We start from the raw sequence: 24,883 nt of genomic DNA, 5'->3' as shown, positions 1-24,883 counted from the left end.
CTTGTTACAGATACATATCACATAAGAGAATGTGAATTTGAGCTTTTAACTCATTTATTATGACAGAACTTCAGTTAAAAAAGTTTTCTTTCAGCCCTGTACTAGCCATCCAGAATATTTAAATACTGTACAAAGAGCTTACCAGAAGTCATTCTATGTTGTAATTCAAGAAATATCTATCAAAATACCCTAAATAAATGTTACTTTCATATATCAGCTATGTAAAATATTAGAAGTAGATACTATTGTTTCCAGGATGTAGAGAAAAGTCACACTTATTGTTTACAAAAAACAAAAGGAATTACTGCATTTTTATGTGTAAAAATAAAGCATACTCATGTATTAATGTTAGCCTTAAAACGCTGAGAAGGTGAAAAGAGAACAGCTAGAAATAGTTCAAAAATATTGAGAGGAGAAAATGGTACAGCAAGGATAGGAAGTATGCAGGAGCAGAAAAATTAGCAATAGTAATGAAAGCTACCTGGGCATTTAGTAATTGCTAGGCAACACAACATTGCCTGAAGTCAGGTTGCCTGGGTCTAAAAGCTGGTGGTGTACTTCCCCAGCTCTGTAACCCTGGGCAAGCTGCTTAAAGACCCAGCTTCAGATTTCTTAGCAATGCATTAGGGATACCCATAAATAGGAAATCACATTATAGGGTTGTAGTGAAAAAATACATGAGGCTATATAGAGAAAAACACTCATGAAGGGCTTGGCACATAAGTAAAAAATGTTTCATATATTTATTAATAACCTTATTCATTAATCTGTCAGAGAAGGCAATGGCACCCCACTCCAGTACTCTTGCCTGGAAAATCCCATGGATGGAGGAGCCTGGTGGGCTGCAGTCCATGGGGTCGCTAAGAGTCAGACACGACTGAAGTGACTTAGCAGCAGCAGCAGCATTAATCTGTACATTCATCTGATTTAATCTCCCAGTTATGAAAGTGTGAAGTGAAAGTGTAGGTTGCTCAGTCGTGTCTGACTCTTTGCTGCCCCATGGACTGTAGCCCGCCAGGCTCCTCTGTCCATGGGATTCTCCAGGCAAGAATACTGGAGTGGGTTTCCATTTCCTTCTCCAGGGGATCTTTCCCAACCCAAGAATTGAACCTGAGTTTTGTGCATTGCAGGCAGATTCTTTACTGTCTGAGCCACCAGGGAAGCCCAGTTAGTTTATGAATTGGGTATTATTCTACTTCTGGAAATGAGACTTGCAGAGGTTAATTTGTTAAGTGACTAATTCAAAGTCACAAGTTCCATATGTGCCAAAATGGCCTGAAACATGCTTGTCTGGCTGCAGAGTTTACGAGCTTCACTATCACATCACTACTGCCTGTGAACATCATAAAACTTCCCCCCGATCCTTTTGTCACAAAAAAATATATAGTGACTCCTTTTTCTTCCCAAGTGAGAATACTGGAACTTTTCATCGTTAGTACAGTAATTAAATGAGGAATGTTATGACAAAAAACAAACAAAAACAAACAAAAAAACCAATCACAGAGTGCCTTTGCCATGGAGTTTGTTTCCTCTTGTTCAGCTTTAATGAAGCCCTGTGAGGTACATAAAGGAGTGTCTGCTGTTCAAATCACAGGACTCCTCTATAATGAAACCTTGTAATCAAAACATTGCCTGCAAGCAGTTTCCATAAACTTATATACCTAAGGAGGAGTTTTTACAAATGAATTTAAGAATTCTTGTGAATTTGGTTAATAAAAATTCTAAGGCTCAGTCCTGAATGCAAATAAAAGCAAGTTGTAAGTATATCTTTAGGATTAAAATGACGGCATGTGTCATTTTGCATTATTCCTACAGGTCATCAAGACTTCCCCAGGTGTGATTCCTCTTCCACCTTATTCGTCTTTATTTAGCAAAGCCCTGTCTGGCCCCTTCTCGCTTGTCCTGCTGCTAGCCTTTTCACTAATCTTAAGCCTTTTAGTTCATCAGTGATTCATGCCCCTAATTTAACATCCCAATAATAATATCTCTACAGTCGCAGCCACTATCAAAATGGCCAGTGTTATAAGTGCCTGTCCTATACTAACTTCAAAACACAGCCTTCAAAAGGTGCTTAAATCCTGAAGACTGTACTGATGGGTAACTCAACTTGAAGCTCCTTGCCTGTGGGGTGCAAAATACCAGTGAGTGACTGTACATCCAGTGGTGGTTTGATGACCTAGAGGGGACCTAGACTTTTTTGGCTAAAGTGTGAGATACACCCAAGTATTGGGCAGGCTTGTGAGAAATGCTGGGAGCCACTAGTCCTGTATCCTATACATGACATATTAGAGACAGAGGACTCAAAGTGCATCCTTTGTACTCTTATGACCCCAGGGATATTATACCAATGCATTTACTGTTTGCTGGCCCCTACTCTCACAGCTGTGAAATCATTATTGCCATTGACCACTGCCCACTATAGAAATGGTCAACTTTATTTCTTTTTTTGAGTCCTTCTACTATATCCTCCCCAGAAATGTTATTTTTCCAAAAACTATGACTTCATGGCATTTTATGAATATCAACTGAGGCCAGCATCTTTTCTGGAGGGTGCACTTTAGTGCCTGACTCATCAGAGTGAACCGGACAGACCCAGAACCACAATATCCAATAGCTAGGTAAAAATAATAATGATGTGAGGCCAGAAATTGATGATGTTACATCCATTCACCAGCAGAATGACTGAGCTACTTTGTTCTAGATCAAAGAATTCTGCTCCAGTGGTACATGACACATTACAAATCTGAACATTTCATTTCACCATAACTGAGGCTTGCATCCTTTAAACTCCATCTACTCCTGCCCAGTACTGTTTTACTAGCTACAGATAACTATCTAGGTAGCAGAATTCCGTGCGGTCAGAGTGAGCATTACAGAACAAAAGCCTACTATCGAGCTGCTATCCTCCAGGAGAGAGCCCACTGAAGGCCACTTTAAGGAGGAACCTGAAAGGCTGTCCTTATGTCACGGGTCTATGCATGCTCAGTCGCGTCTGACTCTCTGTGACCCCATGGACTGTGGCCTGCCAGGCTTTCTGTCCATGAGATTTCCCAGGCAAGAACACTGGAGTGGGTTGCTAGTTCCTTCTCCAACAAATAACATTAACCCTGAAAAACTGATTGTAGATACATATGAGCCTTCCCTGTCACTACCCCTGACCACCCCAATGGCATTCCACCTGCCGAGTCCAGTCTGGCTCCCCAGTCCCTCCTCTAACCTTGGTAAGATCTGGTGCTCTGCCCTTCCTTCTATATATCACATCCTCTGACACTCCTGCTGTTACCAGGGTACACACACATTAGCACCTGGGTGACTGGGGTGGTGGTGGTGATTCCAGGAGAGGAATCCGAGAACTTAACAAGCGTATTTCTCCTGCCTTCTAGAATTACTTATTGTATGCCACTGCCTTGGCTGTGAGAGACAGGAAGAAAAAGAAGAGAACATCGCTGAGAAACGTCTTGAGACCACCTGTGGCCAGTGCTGAATGGGGTACATCCGTGGCCACAAGGATGCTGTTTTGTAGTACCTGAGGACTCACTCACGTCCCTGTGCACTATGGTTCCTAATGCTTGACTTTCCCTCTTCGTTCATTCCTACTAACCCAGATGCGTCAACTTTACACTCCAGATAACCAGTTGAATATGCTGTCCTCATATCAATAATCTATATAAACCCAAGAAGCTGTGAGATGAATAATACACAGCAAACAATACAACAGAGTAATCTCTTTTTAGCACTGTATCTACAGAATGTCATTTCTCTAAGCCATATGAGCAGAAACTGGCTTTTTATACAATTAATGGTCCAGAACCAGATGAGAATTTCTAACTAAAAATGCTGGAACATTTTCTATCTTCTCTCAACCATAACTCTCACTGAAATCTATTGCACTGGTGATATATACTGTGGATCTGAACAACACAGAGTTCCACAGGCTCAGAGACTGATACACAGGACACACAAAGTCATGAATTACTCAGAGAAATCCGAGGGAAAGAATTGCTCCCAAGGAAGTATAATTTAAAATCTTTCATTATAACCTATCAAAAAGAAGCTATTAGGCATTCAGCATTTTTATTAACTATAAAAGGTTAATATATTTACCCGTGTTGTTTTACATAAATCTTTCAAGGCAGATAATATCACCATTTTCCAAATAAGGAAACTCTGAGGGTAATAGAAATTACCACTTGAGAAAAGAGAGTCAAGATTTGAATCCAGATCTAAATCCTGCATTTGCAGGATGGTTATAAAATTTGTGCTGGTAGAGCCACTTAATTACTGAATCTGGGCCACGGGTTCCTCATCTGCAAAATGGAACTAACATTAGCAACCTAACAGGGTTTCTGAACCTCAGCACATTGATTAGGGGTTAGATAATTCCTTGCTGGAGGGGCCTGCCTACGCCCTGGAGGACAGGCAGCCGCACCTCTGACCTCTCTGCCCACAGGATGCCACTAGCTCAATCCCCACACTTAGAGGACAACCCAACCGAAAATGGCTCCAGACATTGCCAAATCCCCAGACAGTAAAATCAGTCCGTTGAGAACCACTGACCTAAATTAAAGGATCGTTGTGAAGAATCCATCAGTTAATACATACTAAGGACCTCAGAGTATGTCTGGAGCAGAATATTTAATGTTAGATATGTTGATGGTGAAGGAGGCGGAGGAGAGAAAGAAGTAGCAGTAGGAAGGGGAGGAGGGGGAGAGGAAGGGGGAGAAAGAGAAAAGGAAGAAGTATACTTGCATCTGACTGAATGGTACTTATCCAGGCCTGACTGGGTGGATACAATTGAAAAACTCAGGAAAGCACTGATCAGACAGAAAACTTACAAAGACTGATAAGCTTCTAACTTTTAGGATTATTTCAGAAAAATTTCCTTAATCCTTTTTCATTTTTATGAAGTAAAAGTTTTACTTAGAAGACTGCATATTAAAAAACCAAATATTTTCTTAGTGTAATGTCCATACACATCAGCCTAGACTGAACACCATATTGAAACCTGTGTCCAAATTTGAATAGATGGAGTCCATCACTTAAAAGAGTATTATAAATACTGCATCTTCCTTAGTCAACATAATTAACCTTGAAGTGACTTTATACTTGAGAACATTCAGTCATGGAATACATTTACTAAGGAACATTACAGCTATGATTAGCATGTTGAGATTATAAATGAAATTAAACTACAAAAATGTCTTACTTAAAGTCTTAACAGGATCAGAGTAATCAGAGTCAGTAAATTGTCCCATGATGTTTGTGGCTCTAAATTTAAATCTGTGGAAGAAGAAAAACAATTTACATATGACTTTTTTTCCCCATGTATAATTTAAACAAATAGCTGTGGAAAAATACACTTTTGTTCAGAGAACATGAATTTACAAAGTATAAACTTAGAAATCTGCCACCATCAGAACAAATAGTATCTTTATGTGAGATGAATAATTATCCTGGACACACACCTTTTCAGCTTCATCAGAGTGTGATGAAAAATTTGACCAGATTCATGAATAGTCAGCAGTTAATCAGATTAAGTAGATCATCTCTCTCATAGATTTGTTCAGATGAAATTAATTAATGTCAGCACAAGCACAATGTAAATTAAACATAACTACTACACTTTAGCCACCTTTGAAAATACCAGTAAGTCAGATTTAGAATGATCATATAAAACTTACCTTGTTCACATGTAAATAAAGAATAAGGCTTATTAATTCTGAGTGTGCATAGCTATATTTTCACTTTATATGCTTCCATGACATACAACATAGAAAATGGGTACGGAAGAAAATCAACCTTAAAAATTGCTGGATAATTCTATCACCACAGAGACAACCAAAATTTACCTTATTTTAAAACATAACATCAATCTACATTAATAATCTCTGCTGTTCTCAAATTCTTATGATTTTATGGTTTATATGAAATGATTTGGTAAAATTATGCAAAATCAATAATTCTTGGATATAAAACTTTGTAGTATATCATATCTGTAACTATTATTGTATGATGATTAATCTCAGGGCATAATTTAGTAACCAAGTAAGTGTTCTTAATAATAGATAATAGGCATTTGTAAAAAAAAAAAAACGCTCTGACTTTTCTTTCTAATGTTAAGTTGCCCTAGGATGTTTATGAAGAATTTAATAATGCTTTAACTAGTAGGCAAAAGTGAAATTAGCTGTATTTTTCAAATTTAGTATTAAAATTATATTTTGGAAATTAAATTTTTAAAAAGTATAGTCATGATATAATAGTCAACTTAGTAGGAAAAAAGCCAAATTTAGCAAAGCATTTAATAGAGCTAAAATATCAACATCTGTTTTTATATTCGAGTATTATAATCTACAGAATACCAAATACTAAAGTGAATTATAAATATTTTAATACATCATCTAGATGTTTGATAATATGAAGAGCTGAAAATGTTATGACTGAAGTAAAGGGAAGCCACAATTAACTGGAAGACAAGGATAGTGTTTCTAAAACTGTACATACATCAGCATGCATGGCAGAATAATAAGACAAAAAATCACACATTAGTCACATAGCCCTTTACAAAAAGAATTAAATTCTCCTGAGTTCTCCAGTTTGCACAATATTCATATTGCCCTTAGTTACTTATTTCAAACCACAATATAAGTTTGCCTGCTTTCCCTAGAACTGTACTTTTACTGAACGAAAGGACAATGCCTTGTTGATCTTTACCATGCATCAGGTCACAATACATTATGGATATCCAGTACTTACTGGAAAAAATAAAAGGAGGAGTAGATGGATGGGTTAAAAATGTCAACTAGCTGCTATCATGATGCATAGTAAGCATAAACTATACTTACAAGTATTGCTTTTTTGGTTTCAGAGGTCCATTGCAGATTTTGTCTTCATTACCAGGAATCATACACGCATGATCAGCACCTATGATGTAAATTTCTTCACTGCCACTAAACTTTGCCTTTCCCTCTGTACATGGGGGGTTAGGAAAGCCTTCATTTGTAAAATATGGCCTTGGTTTATTAAAGTATGCATCATACCACTTTGTTACATTTCCATCATGCTGAGCTATTTTCAGAAAAAAGAAGAATTATTACAAGTCATATCCAAATGTATTTTCACATTTATAAAAGGCATTTCTATAATTGCATGAGGAAAATCTGGATGCAACATCTTTTACTTTCTGAACCATCAGGGATGATTCAACTGATCTACCTGGATAAGCAGGTAACCCTATCCATCCCATCACACATGAATCCATAGACACTGTTGTGGAGAATGACGTCTCAGAGAAAAAGCATTCTTCAGTCAAGAGTGACTCTTTCCCACCTTCAAAGAAGCTATCAAGACTGCATCCTGCCAAAATCCTACCAGCATATAGAATACATAAATATTTTAACCACATGTCTTTTAATTTTGATAAACTATTTAGGCATAAATTAATGATCAGTAAAATTAATGATACTATTGACAATCTACTAAGCTCAAAAGATGTGTAATAATCAAGAGTCTATCTTATATTACTAATTTTGAATTGAAATGTCTTTAGCATTCAGCAGTCCACACTCCACAATTTAACAAGATAACCTGGCATGTGATGATACCTCCTGCTTCTGCTACAAGCACTTGTACATTTTTGATTGGTCCATGGTCATCATTGTAGTAACATATTGGCATTCTGATTGTAATCGTTGTTGAAGTCACAAGAAGTTTTCCTGTGGCATCATAAATAGGGGTTGGTTTGGTCTTTGGTCGTGCTGGAGCTGTAAACATGAAGATGAAATATCACTACCTGTTGATTTTTTGTTCTTAACAGAAAAGAGAAAATCATTTTAAATTCTCCTTTCATGCAGGTAATTTACAGATAAAGTGATGACAAACCTAAACAACATGAAACATTTTTGTTTGGATACAGAAGATATTTGGCAATTATTACCTCCTAATGATATAATTATATATTTGAGACTTGTCTGAGATAATGGAGCCCAGGTGTGATTTTCAGACATCTGATTCCTCTTCATGTATTAAAGAAATTCAAACTATATATACATATATATATAAAATTTTCACAAATGTATTAAATCATACTATTTTAGTGTTTTTTTTTTCTTCTGTTACTTCCTTTAGCTGGTTCACTAATTTCTGTTCTAGGCATACCAGGAGCCCTGTCCTCCAACCCCACAATTATCCATACCAAACAACTAGATGATATCCTCTCATTTTTCTTTATGCTCACATAATCATATAAAAATACATAAAGTCATACATAATGGATTTTTCTCACTGATACGTTTTAATGGAGCTCTGTTAAGTATTATAATTACACCACATATTGCTTTTTATTACAATGACTGTGTAAATCTTTTCAAGTCACCAAGTTCTGGGTTAATTCATTCTTCTTAATAACTATATTATATGTCATGGTACAACTGCATCACATTTATTCAATCATTCACCGAGTGATGGGAATTCACTTTTCCTTCAGTCTTTGAACATTTGCTTCACTAATCTGCCTTATATCTTAAGTCTTACTCACTGATTCTTTTATTTCTATAGAATATACTCCCAAGGGCAGGATTTCTGGAGCAAATGATATATGTACTTTTAACTTTAACACATATTTCCAGAATAATTTCTACAAGTGTCATAATTCACATTTTACCATCAATGCATACAAGTATCTTCAAAAATAATATTTGTAGAAGTTCTGCTTGTTTCATCTTAGAGCTCCACACACTAGCTGTTTGAGCATCAGTAAAGTTGCTTAATCAAACTTCAATTCCCATATTTATAAAATCTTTTTTAAAAGCCTTTTAACCACGTCATAATCTTGGCAATATCATTTCCATTTGATAAATGAGGAAAACAGCTTTATGCCACATAGCTGTGAAAGGGAAGTATCAGGACATGAACCAAATCTTTTTGACTCAATTCTTTAGCTCACTCCTCTGAGATGTCAGAGTTATGATGATATTAGATATGCAGGAAGTTTACTGGGGGAAATATTTGTGAAGAATAGGGGAGGAGGGAGCAATAGTAGGTGGCAAGATCACAATTCTGACATGTGTAAATGACGAGAAGGAAGGAAGAAAGGATGTGGCAGGAACAGCCTCCAGGTTCTAGGGAGGCCACTGGGGAGCCCCCAAGACAAGGTTTCTCTAGTCATAGGAATCTGTCATTGGATGGTACTGTCCAAATTGATACAATTGTTAATCCAATGTTACTCCATGTCATTAATAAAATTAGGCATATTACTGGAGAAAAATTCAATTTTTTAGACCCCATCACTGCTACCAGTACTCACCCATCTTCTCTAGATAAGTGGTCATGAGTCTATCTGCTCTATGTAAGGTGTGGGAAGTCAGAATTAGACATCTTTACTGGAGGATGAGCAAAGTATCTGAAATGGGAAGTTTTACTAAATATAATGCATCTATTGTTACATGTTGAATATATGAGTAAGTCTGCCACTGAATAACAAATAGTATTACAGTTATATAAATTACCCAATGGTGAAAAAATAAAATTTATCAGCTTCATCTTACAGTGAATATTTCTTATCCTTATCAAAGCAAGTTTCTAGACACTGTGGGTTTTTCAGATTCTCTCTTAACCCTCACAACACAAGGTAGGAACTAGTATTATCTCTATTACACAAGCTTAGAGGTGTTAAGAAACTTGTCTAAGGCCAAACAAAGTAGCAACTGGCCAACCCAGGATTCAACCTCCGGGACTCGACCCTCGACCAGCCTAAAGATGGTGTTTTAATCACTGTGCTGCCTGTAGTTACCGAAGACTGAGAGAAGATGGTTTTCATTTTAGAAAGAGGATCAGGTGGAATTCTATTAAAGCTCTCTCTCTCTTTTTTTTTAATCTCTCTGCAGGTTTTACACAGGTTTTTAGAGCAGTGACAAAATTGTGTGCCTGTTTTCATTCTTGAGAAGGCACCCTGAATAACTGAGTGGCCCTAAAGTCCTTTTAATAATCTTCTGTAGGTTTTGTGGAATTTGGTGAGGGAAGGGAGTCTCTAAATTTTTATATATTTTCTATGAAAAAAATCCCTGTCAATGATGAACTGATAGATCTACTTTATAGCCAGAATCATAAAGTTGATTATATGGTAGTTCAGTAAACACCATTTTATTAACTTAGAAGAATCTGACTTTCAAAAAAAGATCAGTCAGAGAATCTACTTAGAACTAGTCAAAGTCCAGTCATGGGCAATTTAAAGAAGTTTTCTTTTCAATAAAATTTAAAAATCATAAAATACAATTATAAAGTTTGTCTCAGCAAAATTTCAATTTAGTGGAAAAGAAATATAGCAGACAGCCTCTGTAATTAACATGGTAATTTGCCTCATGATTTAGGTATTTTAATTATAGCTTTATTAAGCATATATTACTACTTATTACTTAATGTATACTTACTGTATGTATACACATCATTTAAAAGCTTACCTACATCCATAACTCTAATACAGAATATAAATTATAATTACTTTTAAGACAATAGCATTTCATGGGAAGGCAGTTCATGTACCTTTAATATCCATGGTTATTCTCATTTGAACCTTTGGCCCTGCACCAGCACTATTGATTGCATAAACCTAAAACAAAAAAGCATCTTATTATTTTCAAATTATTGCACAGGTGTATGTATAAGCAATTATGATTATACGTCATTTAAAAATTATTCTATTTTTAAAAACAATTCATATAGTCTATTATATTTTCTTGCACTTAAATTTATGTAATATATGGAGGAAGAATGTTAGCAGTAAACTAGTTCTTACAACTGATACTATGGTCCTAAGCCCTGAGAACAAAGGCTCAGTGACCTAACAGCCCCTCACAGAGACTAAGAAAGATGTGGCTTCTGTTTGAACCCGTAGGAGGAGAGAGCAGAAGAGTCACTGTGTCTACACTCTCTCTTCATCTACTCTAACATCTGTTCCTTTTCTGTGTAGCTAGGTAACTCCAGCTTTCTTTAAATCCATATTGAAGATTCTCTTTTTTTTTTCCTTCTGAGATGAAACCCTATTCCCTCAGCCTCCCAGTTTTCCTGTATTAAATCATCCCTCTGAAAGTTGGCCTCTCTGCCCTGCTTCACCCCTGCCCCTAAGTATCTGACGCTATAACCTGCATAATGCAGCATATACACATAAAGCATTTCTGTTTGTATCTGCAGAGGGTGATTTACACAAATGTGAATCCTTTCAATCAACTTTGTGCTTAGGAAGCTGCAGACACAGGCTCTTTTTTTAATTCACTGTATCTTGCTATATATTAATAAAATAATGACTGTGTTCTTGCCAATTTCATTATATTCAATAAACACAATTCAGAATGCATCTTGACTGGAATTAATAAATTTGTTTCATACATTAGTGGTCCACCCTCCACCCTATGCACAGTTTAGAAGTATTTTGATTGAATTAAAGTAACATATATGATGTGGCAGGTACAGTAAATAAACCAAGCCTATAAAGTGTAGCTTAAAAATATATAAAGGAAATATTTACTGGTGTATGTAAACTTCAAAAAGAAAGTATTTAAAATGAAAAGTGATGCTAAATGTGTTTAATTATTTATATTTCTTTACAATCTAACATTTAAGTGGAATAATACAGTTGGGCAGTGCTTCTCAAGTTGTAGTGAGGAAAGAAGTCACTCACAAACCCTGGAAAATGAAAATCTATAGGTTTTGACTCATTAGGTTAGGACCCATGTGAAAGTTACACATTTCTAGTAAATTCTCAGGTGTTAAGGACAATGAAAATTGCACCTTGCAAATAATCCAAAGATTGATTTTTCTTTAAATTATGAACTAGTCGATTTCCCTGGTGGTACAGTGAATGACAGGCCACACGCCAGAGCAGGGGACATAGGTTTGATGCCTGGTCTGAGAAGATTCTACATGCCACAGGGCAGCTAAGCTGTGCCACAACTACTGAGCCTGGGCTCTAGAGGCTGTGAGCTGCAGCTGCTGACGCTCACACAGCTAGAGCCCGTGCTCTGCAGCAAGAGGAGCCACTGCAATGAGAAGCTCGTGCACTGCAACGAAGACCCACTCATAATTCAAAAATTATGAATTAGTTGTACTTTATTTCTTATTTTTCTTTTATTTGTGAGAGCCAAAACATTTGTTTCCTCCCATCACTATTAATATCCTATATAGAAATTACTATTCCTATTACTGATTTTTCAGATAAGGAAAAAGAGGCACAGATTTGCAGACACTGCCCTGAAAGAAGCTAGCAGGGCCAGAATTTGAATCTAGGTCAGTTCCTTCTCTTAACTACCACCTTCTCTCTAACAGATCTTTTAGAATGGGGGTCCATTTAATGGTATGTGTAACAAGAGTCCTAGCAAGTCAGATATACAGTGAGTGGGGGAAATAACACAAATTACTAATGACAGTTTTCTGATATAAAGAGTTTGTTGAAGATTAGTTACTTGACTGTGTAGTTACTTGAGCTACTTGAACGCTTAGGGTGAATTTCAGTTCAGTTCAGTTGCTCATTCGTGTCCGACTCTGCGACCCCATGAACCGCGGCATGCCTGGCCTCCCTGTCCATCACCAATGCCCAGAGTTCACCCAAACCCATGTCTATTGAGTCGGTGATGCCATCCAACCATCTCATCCTCTGTCGTCCCCTTCTCCTCCTGCCCTCAATCTTTCCCAGCATCAGGGTCTTTTCATTTTTTTTCTCAGATTTATTTTTTTTAATCATTAATTAATTATTATTATTATTATTATTTACAATATTGTATTGGTTTTGCCATACATCAACACAATCCCACCACCGGGTGTACATGTGTTCCCCATCCCGTACCCCCCTCCCACCTCCCTCCCTGTACCATCCCTCTGGGTCATCCCAGTGCACCAGCCCCAAGCATCCTGTATCCTGCATCGAACCTGGACTGGCGATTCATTTCATATATGATATTATACATGTTTCAATGCCATTCTCCCAAATCATCCCACCCTCTCCCTCTCCCACAGAGTCCAAAAGACTGTTCTATACATCTGTGTCTCTTTTGCTGTCTCGCATACAGGGTCATCGTTACCGTCTTTCTAAATTGCATATATATGCGTTAGTATACTGTATTGGTGTTTTTCTTTCTGGCTTACTTCACTCTGTATAATAGGCTATGAGTCAGCTCTTCCCATCAGGTGGCCAAAGTATTGGAGTTTTGGCTTTAGCATCAGTCCTTCCAATGAACATCCAGGACTGATCTCCTTTAGGATGGACTGGTTGGATCTCTTTGCAGTCCAAGGGACTCTCAAGAATCTTCTCCAACACCACAGTTCAAAACCATCAGTTCTTTGGTGCTCAGCTTTCTTATAGTCCAACTCTCACATCCATACATGACCACTGGAAAAACCATAGCCTTGACTAGACAGACCTTTGTTGACAAAGTAATGTCTCTGCTTTTTAATATGCTGTCTTGGTTGGTTCTCAGAGAAGGCAATGGCAACCCACTCCAGTACTCTTGCCTGGAAAATCCCATGGACAGAGGAGCCTGGTAGGCTGCAGTCCATGGGGTCACAAAGAGTCGGACACGACTGAGTGACTTCCCTTTCACTTTTCACTTTCATGCATTGGAGAAGGAAATGGCAACCCACTCCAGTGTTCTTGCCTGGAGAATCCCAGGGATGGCAGAGCCTGGTGGGCTGCCGTCTGTGGGGTCACACAGAGTCGGACACGACTGAAGCGACTTAGCAGCCGCAGCAGCTAGGTTGGTTCTATGATGCTTAATAGATTATTTTCTGAATTATATAGTTCTTTTTGAAAATTCCAAGACATGCTATAAAAATAGTGAAAGGGTGAAACAATTGTATGTGTATTATGTCTGTGTGTATGTATATGAACTCACATATATATTTACTTTCCAAAATGGATAATTTAGAATTAAGATATAAAATGCTTTTAGCAATAGTTGTGTGAAATACATGTGAATTTCAATCATACAAATAGTTATTTCTGCCCTTTGCTTTTGCTATTTCCTTTTCCGTTTTCCATTTATAATCACACAGAAACAGTCTCCCTTTAGGCAGAACTATCTATATATCACTGCTCTTTAACTTTTAGTGTTGGTTTTCTTTATGCTTTATTTTTTGATTTCCACTATAATTGTGCACACTTTTCTGTTATTTACATACTTTCACATGACTTTCTGTATTAAAATAGGAAATCAGCAATTCTGTTTCCCCAAATCTTTTTCACTTGGCATGTCTTAAGCAATTCTACCAAGAGATAAGGAAAATGTAGTATTCCAGAAGCTGCAGTATTTTTGAATGCTGAGTTTTTCTATCAGTTTTATAAAACAGATGAATAATTAGAAACTGTGTACACTTACACTGATGTTGTACGTATGTCCACCTTTTAGCCCTTCTAACATCGCAATGACAGATGTGTCAGTTTTCTGGATGATACTGAGGTTGTGAATCTGGACAGCAGTAGGATCATCTTCTCTGTAAACCAAAGCTTGATACACTTGGATATTTCCATTTGGTTGAGAAGGAGGAAGAAATGTTAACTGAAATTTTGTAACTTCATCTGGTATCTTCTGAAATGTCATGTTGTTAGGTGGATCCTTAGGGACTAAAAGTATTTAGCAGTTAAAATTATTTAAAAATTTGTGTTCGTTTTGATCTCCATATAAAACTGATTTGCTTCAAACTTTTCTCAAATTTCTCTTTACAAAGAGTATTACACAAATCATGTAATTATGAAAAGCAAAATGGCTGGTTCATTATAGAATCATTGACATTTATAGATCACAGAAACCATAACAGTGATCCAATTTATTTGCTTACATATTTAGCCTTTTATATGTATGTGTCTTACACAGAATGAACTCCTATGACACTGAACTTAAAAATAATGTAGACTCACAGGAAGTTGCAAAAATCGTACATTCAATTCCTGTTACCTTCCCCCAGCTTTCCCCAGTGGTGACATCTCATATAACTGTAGTTAAATATCAAACCTGGAAACAGAACTGGCACAATCATATTAACTTGACTATAGGTCTTATTCAATTTTCACCATTTTTCATGCTTTCCTGTATTTTTGTATGGCTCTATGCAATTTAATTCCATGTATAGACTCCTGTAACCATCACCAGAAACAAGATACAAAACTCTTCCGTCACCGTAAAGAAAAGTCCTCTTGCTCTCCCCTTATATTGGCACTCCGTGACTCCTCGACACTGGTCAGTCTCCACCTGCGTAGTTTTATTAGTTGCCAAAGACAGCAGCACAATGACCTTGAGATCAGAGCTGCTGCGTATAGCAACAGTTTATTCTGTCTTCATTGCTGAGTAGTGTTCCACTGTACTAGAATTTGTTTAATCATAAAAGCATTTGGGTTGTTTCCAGTTATTTTGTCGTTATTCCTAATAAGCCTGTTAACATTCATATAAAGATATTTGTATGAACATTAAGTTTTCAATTGTCTGTGATAGCTGCCTAAGATTGTAACTTGTGGATCTATCGTGAGTGCATGTTCAGTTTTACAGATTACCAAAATATTTTTATATTGTATCAGTAGTTATACCCTTTTATATTCCCACTAGCAATGTATGAGAGATCCAGTCTTTTTGGACTGTTTCCAGCATTTGGTATTATTACTATTTTAAAAATTATTTTTTCTGTTCTAGTAGATGCATACTGATGTATCATTGTGGTTTTAATTTACATTTTCTTAACAGATAATAGTGTTGAAAAAACATATCTTGAGTTTATTTTCCAATCATATTTCCTCTCTGGTGAAATATCAGTTCATGTTCTTTGTCAGTTTTCTTTGCATATTTTTGGCCATGTGGCATGTGGGGTCTTAGTTCCCTGACCAGGGATTGAACCCATGCACCCAGCAGTGGCAGCTTGGAGTCCTAAATACTGAACTGCCAGGGAAGTCCCCTCTGCAATTGTCTGATTAGATTCTTTTTAAGTGTTGAATTTTAATATTTCTTTATATATTCTAGATATTCCTGTTTATTTTTGATAAATAAAAGTTGCCCTAACATATAACTAGCCAAATATCAATAAATTGTTATGAAAAATAACACAGGATAAAATTACTTTATAAATGTGAGAACTAGTTCTTATCAAACTATATAATTACTATTTTTTAAAATTTAATGGTTGCATGAACATATTTATTTTAATCACATTGAAATGTATATATTCTTCCATTCTAGGTAACAAATTTCCATGAAGAAGGCTGTTCATATTTGACTATGAATAGCTCAGATATTCATATACACTTGTAGAGATATCTAGAGATAGTTCCCTATGGCAAGCAAAACATAAGTAAATAAATAACAGAAAAAAAAGAGAGAAGCAGATAAATATGTTATTGTGCAAATATCACAATGTGAAGAAATGCATAGCTGATATAAAAGTTAAATTGGTTCAACACACATTTTCACAATTGCTATTATACATTTTTATGATATATAAGAATATATATATTTCTTTTTATGAAAGATGATTTCCTAAAATTAGAATCAGCTTTAAAGTTGAATACGTGAAAAAATTATCTGAGTGTTAGAAAGAACTTCCTATCCTCCAGATATCTTTGTTTTCATATCTAAAATCTACTCTTAGAGGTTTAATAAAAATTTATGAAACTACAATATCCTTGGAAAAGGTGTCACATTAAGATTGTTGATCAAAGTTTTAGGGTATGAACATGAACAAGTTTAGCAGCAACTTTTCTCACAGATGGGCAGGATAAGGGAGAAGTGCAAAAAGTAAAATAAGTACCTGAACTATACATGGCAATTAAATGGAAACAAGTAGAATTTTATGGTGCTGAGGATAAGATGTACCTTTCAATTTAGAATGGTGAGTCTATAGATAATAAAATATACAGCATAATGAAAAGACTAATTTTTTTTTTACCTCCTATACTTACCTTACAGATAGCAAGAAATAAACTATAGCAACACATCCTTCATGTGCTCTTTCCAGAGATATATCTGCTGGCAAAGAACATCAGGAGTCTGAAGGAGGATGGGGCAAGCGAGTTCTGGGAAGTTGACTTTCCACGGTAATTTCTCACAGGTTACAATCTTACTATCCACTCAGACCCTGTTCATACCAACTTGAGGCAATCTGTACAGATTCTGACATTAATCCTTAGATTATATAATAAAACATGCCACTGGACTAAGTGAAGAGAACAGATATAGTAAACATAGCTAGGGGGTTAATTGGCTCTTCTGTCCATAGGATTCTCCAGGCAAGAATACTGGAGTAGGTTGCCATGCCTTCCTCCAGGGGATCTTCCTGACCCAGGGATTAAAACCAAACCCATGTCTCTCACATCTCCTGCATTGGCAAGCATGTTCTTGGCACCTGGAAAGCCCAGATAATTTAATAATAGAGTGGTGGTGGTTTAGTCGCTAAGTCGTGTCTGACTCTTGCAACCCCATGGACAGTAGCCTGGGCCAGCCTCCTCTGTCCTTGGGATTCTCCAGGCAAGAATACTGAAGTGGGTTGCCATTTCCTTCTCCAGGGGATCTTCCCAACCCATGAATTGAACCTGGGTCTCCTGCATTGCAGGCAGATTCTTTACTGACTGAGCCCTCAATAATAGAGTATCATTATTTTAATGTACATTTAAACAATGGGACATAAATAATTAAAACAGAATTTAAGGTGAAGCTTTATTGGCTATAGACAGTTGGAAAAATCATTTCTTAGGCAAGGTTGTCCAACTTTTAAAATACTTAGTGTTGAAATAAACACACAAAAAATACATTTGGATACCTTATTATGAACTAATTTATTTCTGTATTTACAAGTATTGACTATACTATGTAATTCCATTTTGCCTCAAAAATACAAATAGAAAGCTTCACTTTTGTCAGCCCCAGTGAGTCACTGAATTTTATGCTTATATGCTTAAAATTTTCTTGTAACACATATGCTTTGTAGGGTAGAGTGTGAGAAACTGTAAGAAAGACACTTAGTCAATTTTTAGCAATGATGAAAAATATACCTTACCTGATTCTAAAGTGGTAACAATTATTTCAGCACTTGACTTTCCGTCCACATATGCAGCACTGATATTTCCAGTGAATGCAGTGATCACCACGGAATACCTTGTGAAGATTTCCAAATCTTTAACTTCTATGGTTTTATTTTCTTCATTTGACTTGATTAAGGAAATATTAAATTCATCACTATCTACCTATAAGAAAAAAAAATAGCTAATAGAGGAAGCAGCACTTGAGTTACAAATCACTAAAACATATTAATAGAAAGCTACAAGTGGTATATCTTTCTAGGCAAGATTTAAAATTTCTTTTATTTACAGTCAGATGGTCCTGGGAAATCCAAAGTGCTACTTTAAGAGTCTACTACCTAGCAGTTATTTCAACAGTTGAAAGTAAAAGAAAAAAATCAACCACAATAATCAGAAAAAGCAAAAACCATCTCTGTAGTCAATGAAACTTCTACTCCAGTGTTTTACAGAGGAATGAATTTAGTCATCAAGGGTTCAGATCCCAACCTGGTCACTTAGCAACTTCCATTCTATAAGTCATTTATGCCCTGTGTTTAACTTTCTATGTATGTAAGATCAGGGTGATAATATCTAAATAATTATAGTATTTTGATGATTTAGAAAAAAACTGATCTGAAGTAGTTAGCAAAGAAATTTGTGGTTTTTTTTTTATCATGACCCACAAAAGTGAAACACATTTGGCAACATAATGTCCATACACATTCAGGATGTATGTGTGTGAATGTGTATTCTTTATAACTGCAAACTGCTTTTCAGAAATACAACTTCTAAAATGCACTTTGATATTTTCTGCTCTTTTAAATTTTATTCCGATTCATTTTTAAAATGGTGGTCATAACTGAAGTTTGAAAACCTGATCTAGCACCATGCATGGTACTACATAAGGAATCAATTAATATAGATGCAATTATTAAATGTGTGCAAATGAGTATGCTTAGGTACAATAAATACAGTTGTACTATTTATTAAAACAGTCTGTCTTTGATGGACAATCTGGCCTACTCACTGTAGGGACTAAACATAGCTAACGTATCTAGCACTGAAGAGAAGGACTTTTCCTGAGATGAACAAATAATTCAAAATCCCCTTATGCCTGCTTCTATCAGGTACTTGACTTGAAACACTTAAAAATAAGTTGGATACACTGTCCTCACTAACAAGTTCATTTTCAACTTGAACCTTTCTTATAACTTTGAAAGATGTATTTTTGTTCAATATATTCAATTTTGTTCAATTTCTTCAAATTCTCTTTTCTAAGTTTCTTAACTGAAAAAGATATTGCTATAAGAAGCACAGGAAAAGCAGATACAATATCAGTATTGAAAAAAAAATCAAACAGATCGAACCATCTTGAGAGAGAGCAGTAGGGGAAGATACTCCACTGGCAGAAAAACAGATCAGCGTAGGAATCCAACTGATCAGCTTCATGTATCCTTGCGCAGAAAGTGTGTGTTTAATTGGTTGTCAACATTTAAATATCACATACAAATAAGGCTTTTTAAAGTTCCCCTAAGACTAGACTTAAATGTATGCTAGCTAACAATTATCTAAAGATGAATGATGGGTAACTCTTATAACGGGGTAGGGGTCTCCAGCTCATCACTGCTCACCACTTAGCTTCACGTTCCTTAGCTGACTACTAGAGCTATTTCAGTTCTGATTTTGTAGAGTTGGGCTGAATTTCTCAAGATTCCATAGCTGCTTGGTAACTGCGATAGGATTTGATCCGAGGTCTTTGAAGAGTTCAGACCTTAGCACCTGATGCTGCTAAGTCGCTTCAGTCGTGTCCGACTCTGTGTGACCCCATAGACGGCAGCCCACCAGGCTCCCCCATCCCTGGGATTCTCCAGGCAAGAACACTGGAGTGGGTTGCCATTTCCTTCTCCAATGCATGAAAGTGAAAAGTGAAAGTGAAGTCGCTCAGTCGTGTCCGACTCTTAGCGACCCCATGGACTGCAGCCTACCAGGCTCCTCCATCCATGGGATTTTCCAGGCAAGAGTACTGGAGTGGGGTGCCATTGCCTTCTCCGTCAGACCTCTCTACACTACCAGAAGGTCATGAGACCTGATCTTATAAAGTAAAATTAAATTATTCCAGTGCCTTCATTAAAAAATGGTAACAGATCGCAGTTAGTAAAGTAGGAAATAAAATGCATGTGATGTACCATATCTTATAAAATATATAGTAAAATTCCAAAAGAACACTGTGCCCTCAAAAAGCAGCACATACAAAAATTCATTTTCTGTCTTCACTAAGCCTACTAAATTTAACCTTCTCTGTACAGTCTCCTCTATATATTATGTACCCTATAACAGAAACTTTAATTGTAACATTATGTTCCAAAAAGACTGGATACCTCATACTCTATAATTATCTATATTCTGGTGTTCTAGACTGTGAGTTACTTGGAAGCAGAACTTTATGTTTTCCATCTTTGTCTTGGTGAAAAGAAGCTACTAAGTATTTGCTAAGTTAAAAAAATAAAAGGAACATAAAACTCTTAGAGGAAAACACAGGAAGAATACTCTATGACATAAATCACAGCAAGCCCCTCTATGATCTACCTCCTAGAGTAATGGAAATAAAAACAAAAATAAACAAGTGGGACCTAATTACACTTACAAGCTTTTGCACAACAAAGGACACTATAAAAAGGAGAGAAAGACAACCCTCAGAATGGGAGAAAATAATAGCAAATGAAACAACTGACAAAGGATTAATTTCCAAAATATACAAACAGCTCATACAAGTCAATACCAGAAAAACAACTCAATCAAAAAGTGGGAAAAAGGCCTAAACAGACATTTCTCCAAAGAAGACATACAGATGTGTACCACATGAAAAGATGCTCAGCATCACTCATTATTAGAGAAATGCGAATAAAAACTACAATGAGATATCACCTTACACCTGTCAGAATGGCCATCATCAAAAAGTCTACAAACAGTAAATGCTGGAGAGGGTGTGGAGAAAAAGGAACCCTCTTGCACTGTTGGTGGGAATGTAAATTGATACAGCCAGTATGGAAGATGGTATGGAGATTCCTTAAAAAACTAGGAATAAAACCACCATATGACCCAGCAATCCCACTCCTAGGCATATACCCTGAGGAACTCAAAATTGAAAAAGACACATGTACTCCAATGTTCATTGCAGCACTATTTACAATAGCTAGAACAAGAAAGCAACCTAGATGTCCACTGACAGATGAATGGATAAAGGAGCTGTGGTATATGTACTCAATGGAATGTTACTCAGCCATAAAATGGCATGCATTTGAGTCCGTTCTAATGAGGTGGATGAACCTAGAGCCTATTATACAGTGAAGTAAGTCAGAAAGAGAAAAACAAATACCGTATACTAACGCATATATATGGAGTCTAGAAAGATGGTACTGATGAAATTATTTGCAGGGCAGCAGTGTAGACATAGACACAGAGAACAGACTTACGGACTCGGCGGAGGTGGGTGGGGGAGGAAGGAGAGGGTGGGATGTATGGAGAGAGTAACATGGAAGATTACATCACCATATGTAAAATAGACAGCCAACTGGAATCTGCTGTATGGCTCAGGGAACTCAAACCAGGGCTGTGTATCAACCTAGAGGGGTGGGATGGGAAGGGAGATGGGAGAGAGGTTCAAGAGGGAGGGGATATGTGTATACCTCTGGCTGATTCATGTAGATGTTTGGCAGAAAACACAATTCTGTAAAGCAATTATCTTTCAATTAAATAATAAATTTAAAATAAAAGGAACAACAAAAGGCCAGAAAATGCAATTCCCAGTAGAATCATCCCGGGTGATATCTGAGCCCATATATCTTTATTGTGCTGTGCTTAGTCACTCAATCCTGTCCAACTCTTTGTGACCCCATGGACTGTAGCCCGCCAGGTTCCTCTGTCCATGGGGATTTTCCAGGCAAGAATACTGGAGTGGGTTGCCTTGCCTTTCTCCAGGGGATCTTCCCGAACCAGGGATCGAACCCAGGTCTCCTGCATTACAGGTGGATTCTTTACCACCTGAGCCACCAGGGAAGCCCATATGTCTTTATTAAAGAGTGTCAATTTTTGCTTCAAGTCTTTTAAGGGAAGAGCAATATGCCCTTGTGGCTGGTATTTGGCAGAGGCCAGGGTGCAGCATAAGTCTTAAATTCAAGGGCACGTGTTCTTTGGCCTGGGAGCCAATGACTTCTGGCCTTCTCAGGTGGTACTAGTGGTAAAGAACCCGCCTGCCAGTGTAGGAGCCATAAAAGATGTGCGTTTGACCCAGGACCCAGCACAGTGCTGGCATCTGAATGTATTTAAAGTTGTACTGGGAGTTTGAGATTGACATGTACAGATTACTATATTTAAAATAGATAACCAACAAGGACCTACTATACAGCACAGGGAACTCCAGTCAATATTCTGTAATAATCTAAATGGGAAAATGATTTGAAAAAGAACAGGTACATGTATACGGATAACTGAAACACTCTGCTATATCCCTGAAGCTAACACAACATTATTAATCAGCTATGCTCCAATATAAAACAAAATTTTAAAAAATAAACTAGAATTGTGTTGAAAGAATGAAGGGAAGACCGCTTTAGTTCCAAGAATCCTAGGGAAACTGTGAAGTGTTAGAATCTATTTGAATTTTTGCTGTCTTTGATCCAAATGTGTTTTGGTGAGCACATATTTCAATTTGGCAAATTTTATTTGCTTTTTTGATAGTTTTTCCTATTTCCATCACACTATTGTGCTGGTTTTAGCCAGGTCTTAACTGTTTGAGAAGTTGTTTTTTTTTTTTTTTTTTTTATCATCTCTGTGCCTCAGTTCTCCTATATGCAAAAGTAAGATTATAATACTTACATCAAAATGTTATAAGATACAATAATACAATGCATATGAAGAGGCTAATATGTAGCTGAAACAAACTAAGCAATTACAATAGTTATCTTTCCATCCTTCTCTCTTTCCCTTACTCAGTTTTAATCTCAGTAAGAATACTGAGAGAATTAGATGATAAATCACCTTTTTTTTAATGGTTTACTTTTCCCTCCTTTCAATACAACCAAACTCCATGAGACAGCTATTTTCCCTAATAAAGTATCTTCTAGTTAATAGAGCACAGTGTTAACATTTTATAATTTGCTTTTAATGATATTCCTGGAGCATTTGTTATTCATGTTGATTGTTTTTGGCTAATTATGAACTAAAAGTCTTCACAAATGTGCTCTAAAAAAGGAGGATCATAAACTGAAGACTGGGAGAAAAAAATGTACCAATAATCCTTTAAGTTTTCCTTTAATCATGACGGGTCTTTTGAGATAGAATTATTTCCACTTAAGAAATAATATAAAAGCATTTTAAAAAATCATAAAAGTTAAAGAAGAGATGAATAAATACAGCAAGAGGGGAGGAGAATTCACCATGGATTGCCTAATTTAATGCTTCAGACGCCACCAGAAGGGATTGCTCTTCAGCTCCAGTAAAACCCAAGCAGGATGCCAGGAGAAATACCAATTCTAACCCTAGCTAACAACTCTGCATTATTCACACTGTGGAGCACCCTGCTGTAGGCAAGAGGCTTGACTCCCATGCTTGCGTTTCCTACTGTCTGAATGGCTACTCCAATTCAGTGTTTTCAGGTCCCTTTTACTCAAATGTTTGTATTCCCCAGGACACTTTCTTCAGGTTAGTCCTTACAGAAGAGTTTCTTACCCTAAATGTTTCATAGGTAATCTCATCTATTCATATTATTTCATCCATCCAATACCAATGCTTCCCAAATCTGGAAATACAAACTTCCTCTCCTGAGCTACAGATCCATGAATGATCCTGTCAATGGGCATCTTCACCTGGGGACTCCCAGGCATCTTAGCACATCTAGTTCTGAATCCATGCCTTTCTTCTACAAATCCATTCCTCCTCACAAGTTTCCAAATCATATCTCTTAAAAAGTCACCCTTGATTTTTATTTTCACTCACCATCCATGGATTTTTTTCCTCCAGATCCTGCATATTTAAATTATTTTTTTATTCTGTTACCCTCACTCATTTCCTTTTCTTGCCCAGTTTTACTCTTATGGTTTCCTGCCTCCTTTAATTTTGTACCCCCAGGACTGGTCTAAAACTATGCTTTACAATGTGATCATACTGATTCTGTAAAATAGAAATCTGTATCCCAACACTGCTTTATTTCCACAATTGGCACCCCACTGAACTTACCATGACCCACACTCCACAATAGGTTTTAAGTCGGCCCCCGAATCGAGCCTCATCTCTCAGGCCTTTTCTTTTCAAATGTTCCACTAAGGATGCCCTAACTACTTGCTTTTTCTTGAATGAAGCTAACTTTTTACACTTATATTTACACTACCTTTCCATGTTCTGCTTCAATCATTTTCAAAGTTAAGCCCTGATATTGTCTTATTTTGGAGCTATGTCTCCTAATGCCTTGGCCGTTCTTTTGTATTTTAAGTTCTTTTTCACTGTATTTTAAACCGATATATTACCGTCAACTTGAACTCAACCTCATTTATCTATATCATCTATACCCTGAAGATAAATAACAGTAAGCGTGATGACAATATTTTGTTTGCACTTCTTGAATATTTACTAGGTATCAGGCAATGTTTTAAGTTATTTATGTATGTTGACTAACTTAGTCCTCACAAAAATGCTGTACCCTGGGTAGTATTATCTATCTTTATTTTACAGATGTGGACACAAACATAAACAAGTAAAGGAAGCTGCCTAAGGTCTAACAGAGCTAAGAGTAAAATTCAGTCTGGTTGCAAAACCTGGATTCCTAACCATGCTCTATACTGCCTTTCAGAGAAGACAAGACAGGTCTTA

The 24,883-nt window shown here is 36.7% G+C and overlaps 1 protein-coding gene across 1 annotated transcript in view; it reads right to left on the bottom strand.

Moving 5' to 3' along the window:
- PTPRQ (protein tyrosine phosphatase receptor type Q) overlaps window positions 1–24,883 on the bottom strand; it is a 284,028-nt gene that overhangs the window by 58,748 nt on the left and 200,397 nt on the right. Inside the window, exons 35-40 of the mRNA XM_061419020.1 lie at window positions 18,019–18,205; window positions 14,361–14,605; window positions 10,537–10,603; window positions 7,602–7,760; window positions 6,843–7,065; window positions 5,207–5,280 (exon numbers count right to left, since the gene is read on the bottom strand). Coding sequence (XP_061275004.1) covers window positions 5,207–5,280; window positions 6,843–7,065; window positions 7,602–7,760; window positions 10,537–10,603; window positions 14,361–14,605; window positions 18,019–18,205 — 955 coding nt within the window. The remainder of the gene's footprint in view (window positions 1–5,206; window positions 5,281–6,842; window positions 7,066–7,601; window positions 7,761–10,536; window positions 10,604–14,360; window positions 14,606–18,018; window positions 18,206–24,883) is intronic.

This window comes from Bos javanicus, chromosome 5, assembly GCF_032452875.1.
Source record: "Bos javanicus breed banteng chromosome 5, ARS-OSU_banteng_1.0, whole genome shotgun sequence".
Taxonomy (NCBI): domain Eukaryota; kingdom Metazoa; phylum Chordata; class Mammalia; order Artiodactyla; family Bovidae; genus Bos; species Bos javanicus.
This window is presented reverse-complemented; position numbering and strand designations above follow the sequence as displayed.